The sequence below is a fragment of the Geotrypetes seraphini genome, chromosome 2, assembly GCF_902459505.1.
Source record: "Geotrypetes seraphini chromosome 2, aGeoSer1.1, whole genome shotgun sequence".
Taxonomy (NCBI): domain Eukaryota; kingdom Metazoa; phylum Chordata; class Amphibia; order Gymnophiona; family Dermophiidae; genus Geotrypetes; species Geotrypetes seraphini.
Window position 1 is genome coordinate 409,228,905 of NC_047085.1, and position 7,005 is coordinate 409,235,909.

Below are 7,005 nucleotides of genomic sequence, written 5' to 3' on the forward strand. Positions count from 1 at the left end.
GATCTGTGTGCATGCACTGCTTTCAATGCATATTCATTAGGGAAATCCTGAAAACCCGACTGGATTGCGGCCCTCAAGGAGGGACTTTGAGATCCCTGCGATAAGCGATACAGCAAATCATTATTAAACTTCTGGTTCTCAAGATTCTTGGTTGTTGCTCTTTCTTTTCTTTCTTTGCTGAAAAGTAAACAAAGACTTCAACAGATCCAGAATACTGTGACTAGGTTGATCTTTGCAAAAAGCAAATTTGATTGTTTCCCTGTTTTTGTTAAAACTTCACTGGCTCCCAGTAGTCTTTAGGGTTTACTTTAAATGTGCCTGCCCAATATTTAAGATCTTGCATGGCACTCTTCCTCCTTTAATTCCCCTATCTTGGAATTCTCCAAGACCTGATATTACCAGATCTATCCAAAAGCTTAAATTATCTTTCTCCTCGTTAAAAGGCGTTATCTATATTGGAAAATTAGGGAAATCTCTACTTTAAAATCACTGAGCTTTGGAATAATTTTCCTGTCCAGCTATGTAACTTAGGCTCTTTCCAATTATTTCAAAAACATCTGAAAATATGGCTATTCTCAAAAATGTAGATTATATTTTCCTTTCTTTAAAACTCTTGTAAACTGTGCCAAGCTCTATCTCTATAGAGAAGATGCGGTATATAAGCTTAAGGTTTAGTTTAGTTAGATTAAGGATTTTTTTATAATAACTACTACTAGTACTACTTATTTTTAGAGTGCTACAGGACCTTTATTATATCTCCCCTCAGGCTTCCTTTCCCTAAGCTGAAGATCTCGAACTGCTTTAGCATTTCTTCATATAAGAGTCATTCCGGCCCCTGAATTGTTTGGTCATCCTTCTCTGTCCCTTTTCCATTTCTACCATATCTTTTTTAAGATATGGGGACCAGAATTGCGCACTATGGATGCAGTTCTATAAATGGTGCCTAAAAAAAATTCAGTACCAAAGAGAATAGCACTGAGAGCTATTCTAGAAATGGTGCTCAAATTTAGTATCACAGAAAAGTTCTCAGCCCAACTAAGTTGGGACAGTCTCCATCAAGGGTTATGTGCATAGGGCTAGATGTACTAAAGTCAGTAATTGTTGCTAAACCTGTTTTTACAGCTTATACGGACCCGATGCACAAAACGGCCCACCACATGTTTTTCCCCTCGATCACTCATTTTCCAATCTGGCCATACAAATTAGCTAAAACCCTATGCAAAGTAGCCCAGCCATTGATGCACTAACATCGCATGGCTATTAATTTTTTTTTTTTTAATGGGGATTTAGCAGTCGGAAAAACCGACAGGTCTCCTGTGTTACTGACAGATTTGCCTGTTTTCATTCCTTTTTTTACACATGCAAAATATCTGTCTCATAAAAAATTTAAAAAAAGTCCTCCATCACCGATGACGGCTCTGTCCGACGAACACAGCACTGAGAATCCCCCACTCCCCAAAGAGACAGTAGAAAGAGAAAAAATTTGCAGGAGGGCTGCCTACTCCCTCCTGCTGATGGAGCCCACCCCCCCCCCCGAAATATCCCCTACCCCCCCTTGGGAGGGACCTTAGGCATCTGAGCTAATCAGGTCCTTAGGCTCCTCCCCCATGTATCACATGGTGCACTGGAGAGGGGAAGGCCTGTCATTTTTGATGTAAGAGACTTGGAGCTGAAGAGACCGTGCTTCCCTCCATTTAACAAAGGTATGGGAAGAGGGGGGACGGGAAGCATCTGATGTCAGGAGGCAGTAGGCATCCCTCCTGCCTTTTTTTCCAGGAGAAATGGGGGAGGGGAGGGGATGGTTGGAGGGGTCAGTGCTGCAGGGGGTCCGGGACTGGGTGGGGCTATGGTGCGGGGTATTCTGCCCGGCAGGAGGGAGTAGGCATCCCTTCTGCTATTTTCACTGTCATGGGAGGGTCGCGGTGCCAGTTTATGGGGGTTCATTGGGGAGGGCCATTAGAACAGGGGCTTTTTTCTCTTTTTTTAATGGGGCAGATTGTGCACGTGTAACACACGCACATCTGTGCCATTAAAAATAGAAGCCCTAACAGCAGTGACATGAGGTTGCTTCCCCTGTCACTGCTGTTAGGGCTCTGCACATGTGTCAATCGTTCACTGAGCGACTGATCTGTCAGGTTTGCATTCAAATGATTTGCATCGGTTGCTCGGCCAGAATCGGCCAGAGAATTGGCCAACTGCAAACCAATTGGTATCTTTAGTGCATCCAGGTGATTTTTCTACTGCATTATAATTCCCTCCATCTATAAGAGGGAGCATCAGTTTTAAAAGGCTGCACTTGGGGGGAAAATTTACATCCCCTCCTTCATATAAAGTACATACATAAAAATGGGAGCAACTTTCCAATATTATTGCTCCATCTGCTAAGGGCTCCAATCCCCACTGGCAAATTCCCCTAGAGGTCACCACATTTATGAGAGCTTTGCACCCATTAAAAGCCTCCTTCAGCATGTCATCAATGGCTACACATTCACGGAGGCCCAACCTGCCAGTGGAGGGATCCAGGAGGTGCGGGAAGAAGAGGAGAGACACCAGCCAAGAAGAGAGTCATTTGTGCCGGCTGACTTCCTACAGGATGTAGCTTTCACCGCGAGAGGCATAGCCTGTATGCAGGCAGCCAGCATGTCTCTTCCTCGTCAGTGTGTTGCGGCACACCAGAAATCTCAAGAGGCACACGGTTTGCGATACACTGCTCTAGAGCAATAGGAGCTTCCTCCTTTGGTTCTTCCACATCTCCCTGTTCCACTCCAAGCACAGATTTCTCCATCCTCTCTTGCTCTTTTGTTGTTCCTTGTTCACTCTTCATTCTCCACTTTTCTTCATCCTCCTTCCTTTTTGCCTGCCTTTTTCTTTTGCAGTTTTTTGTCTTATGGTCTCAGGGAGGTTGACTGGTCCAATTGGATGAGATACAACATTTCCAATTTTCCTTCTTTGACCTTTTATAAAGGCTAGCGCAATCACATTCTTTCACCAACTCATTTTAGTCTCATCACTTTATCACTCCACCAGTCTTTTTTTTTACCTTTTGCACTACGCTACTTTTGTGTATGATGTCACTCACATCCTTAGATTCACCATCACAGAGACTGCTTTAAGCTGTTTACATATCACTCCAATGTACCCTATTATTTATAGGACCCCTGAAGAAGACTATCTTGTCGAAACGCGGACCGTGTTGGACAAGATCCTTTAGGTTTTTATGTGGGTCATTTTATTTTCATGTGGATTGTTTAATTGTATCTTTGGAACTTTATATTTTTAATAAAGTCCATCTCAGGAACATCATCACTCCACAGTGGGTTTTGTTTGTTTTTTTCCACATGAAATTGTACCATTCTTTTTTTTTTTATTATTACTAATGCTTTTTAAAATTATGACATCGCCAAAATTGACACCCCCTAATATACTATGTCAAAATAAGCCCTATCCTCAAACCCCCAAATTCTACACATGGTGCCTAAATTTATGTGCATACATCATTATGCATAGCTAATGTATGTGCATAACTTTATTAAATAATAGGCCTAATTGGCACTAACGATTGACAATTAACACTTCATAATTGATGCTAATTAGAGTTAATTGAAACTTGCACGCACAACTTAGTAGGCGCTTAGCACAAAGTGTTATGCATCCTATCCAAAAGTGGGCATGGTTAGGGGACGGATCGTGAGTGGGGTTTTTTTTTCAGTTATGTATACGTTTTTAACTTATGCACCATGGTATCCACAACATAGGTGCAGACATTTAGGTCAAGAAAAACCTGGCCTAAATGAGTGCACCTAAAAGTTAAGACACATTGCAGCACTGAGGGCTCCTTTTACTAAGGTACGTTAGCGTTTTTAGCACGCGCTGCATAGCCGTGCGTGGTAACCCCGCGCTACACGCCAAGAACTAACGCCAGCTCAATGCTGGCGTTAGCGTCTAGTGTGCACGGCAATGCAGCATGCGCTAAAACCACTGTGCATCTTAGTAAAAGGAGCCCTGAGTATGATTGTGCACAGTGTGCATGGCTTTTATAGAATCACACTTAGCACTGCACTAGTCTTCACCGATATTTTAGGCAGCATATGTAAAATCAGGCCTATAACCTTTAAAGGTTCTGTAATTACTCTGCACATAAAAAAATACAATATAGTTTTGATGTGGGATGATAAAGAGAAATATTTGGGCCATGCTGATCTTAATTTGCCAACACATACCTGTACCACACTACTATTTTACTATGCTTCAGTTGGATAGAGAGTTGTGAATTGTAAATTCATTGTATCCATTTCCTGCTTCTGTGGTGTTAAGGTAAGCGGAACTCATTCAAGAATCCACCCCCAGCTCCCTCATGCCTTTCTGATCAATGTAAGCCTTTTAAGCTAATTATAGAACAGAATATACACATTTGTATTTACAGCACCTGAAGGATTTTGTCATTTAATTTCACTATATAAGGTGAAAGAGAATTTAAATGAAACAGAATCAGTATAATTTGACACATTTTTCTCCTAGGCAGGTAAATTTGCCGTTAGCATTAATGAAAATGAGTTACAGCGTCTTTCATTTGAAACCTTTTTTCATGACTTAACTATTTGTTTATTTTAATGTTACAGTAAAAAGCCAAAGAAACCTCCAAGAAGACAGAACAACCGACTGAAACCACTAACCTTGGCATACGATGGAGATGCAGATATGTAAAATGAAACCTTCTCTGGCAACAAATCATCTCTGTTTTATTTCTTTAGAAACTACTTATCCTCAGACCATCTGGTAATTAAATGAACAATACATTATGGCATTTTGAAATATCATCAACAAAACAAAAACTTAACAGTGGTTAAGGAACTGCTCAAGACATTTTGGCACGTTGATGACTATCAGCAAGGAACATTCTAGCAGTTTTTTCTTTGACGTAATCATTGATAGGAGGAATTTATATGGTCTTTCTCAAACTTCTGTGTCCCTGAAATCTTGATTTACTGGAAGATTCCAAGTGAAAGTCTTCATGTCAGATTTGTTCGACTGAAGCATTAGCGTAGTATAACCAAGAAGTATGAAGAGTTTGTTTCAAGCTCTCTCTTCATCTCTATATGAAGCATATCCTATATACTCAGTTCAACCATGTCTTCTACAAGAATGATAAACAGAACTTGTTTAGGAGTGTTTTAGCACTTAGTTAAAATCATAACTCATTAGCAAAATTAACCCACTGAGCAGTATTTTGATTGCTGATGGAAGCGTTTCTTCACCTACATTTTGATGCCAACATTTTAATTTGCAGGAATTGGTTTCTCATTTCCCTCCAAAATATCTATGCCGCAAATTGTATTTTAGCAAATGTCCTCCGATTCTGTATTTTATAATGATTATTCTCTGAAAATATCTAGTTGTAAATGTTAACAGTAGGTTTCTACGTTCTCTAACTGTCCAGCTGTTGCCTGCATCTTTTTGCTAAATGTGAGGCAATTACTTGCACTATATTAGTGCCGCATGATATGCACTTAACTAATATTGCCATAGAAACTGCCTCTTTTCAGAAAGGATGAAGTGTCTTGTGTTAGGAATGTCAACAATTACAAGTAAATTCCTAAATTCTGGAATGAGGACAAATTCATTGGGACTGCGACAGAACAACCTCAGCAGACGTTTGTAGATACAGAATATGGTTTCCTGTCACAACGGCCATCATTGTAACCTACACTGTGGCAGTATGTAAGTGTCTAGTCCATTACCCTATTAACTTCTAAAATGTAGTATTCTAGTTCCTTTCTAATTGTATATCAAAGGGGTATATGGCTAGAATTTCTTGGTATTTATTATATTTAAAGTAGTTGCCACTCATCTTGTATGGATTACTGTAACTACTCATGAAAGGAAATACTCTGTTCACTCATCCAGCTGAAGAAAAGCACAGCCATGGATGATTTCCCATATCCAAGGAAAAGATAACCTAAAATAAACTAAGGGCCCCTTTTATTAAGTAGTTAATGTAGGAATTAGCGTATTTTGTTAGTGCATACTCATGCTAACAATTGATACAACGGTTTGTCATCAAGGGAGAAATTCAACAAGAAACTGCCTAGATTTGGGTAGTAAGTATGTGCATAAGTACCAGTATTCTCACCATTTATGTGTGTATGTCAATACATCTGTGTGTAAATGAGTTGTTTTCGGCCACATGCTATAATGTAGCTACTTGCCAATATTTGTTGGCATGTATTCCGCGTGCAGCCATTCAGATGGGTAGAGTTTGGACAGAGCACTTACAAGGTTATATGTACAGATGATAAAATACTATACTTTGTGCATATACTTTCACAATGGCAGCTGTTAGTGCTCATACCTAAAATAGAGGCACATATCTGACTTGCTGTGCTAGTGGTCTAGGAAGAAAAGTAGGGGCATATTCATCTTTCTAAAACAGGCTCAAAATAGGTGTATTCGAAGTTGTAAAGGATTTCAATCTTCTGGGCTTTTTCGTAAACAAAGAAGCAAATAGCAGGGAAGAAATACTCCGCAAAATAGCATTCTGTCGCTCTTCAATGAAGGCTCTCAATAAAGTTTTCAAAGACAAGGAAACAACACTCCAAACAAAGATCAGATTTGTTCACACACCCATTTTCTAAATGGTCAATTATGAATGCAAAGTAAGACAGAAAGATTAATTCATTTGAACTTTGGTGCTGAAAAAGGATTTTATACGTGTCATGGACAGCCAGAAGAACTAACAAATCGATTCTGGAAGAGATCAAACCAGCTATGTCACTTGAAGCCTAAATGATGAAGTTACAACTTTCTTATTTTGGTCACACTTTCAGAAGATGGAAATCATGTTTGGGAAGATGAAAGGAACCAGGTGAAGAAGGCGATCTTCAATCAGATGGCTGGACATGTTGAAAACAACCATGGCGTTGACACTGGAGGACCTTACCGGACTAGCACAAACAAATTTTCTTTTTAGATCTGTAATTCATCAAGCCACTAGGACTCGAACATGAG

The 7,005-nt window shown here is 39.8% G+C and overlaps 1 protein-coding gene across 1 annotated transcript in view; it reads left to right on the plus strand.

Annotated features, from left to right (window-relative positions):
* Nucleotides 1-6,719, plus strand: part of THSD7A (thrombospondin type 1 domain containing 7A) — a 763,222-nt gene extending 756,503 nt beyond the window's left edge. The window contains exon 31 of the mRNA XM_033931006.1: nucleotides 4,620-6,719. Coding sequence (XP_033786897.1) covers nucleotides 4,620-4,704 — 85 coding nt within the window. The 3' untranslated portion in view covers nucleotides 4,705-6,719. The remainder of the gene's footprint in view (nucleotides 1-4,619) is intronic.
* Nucleotides 6,720-7,005: the final 286 nt, after the last annotated feature.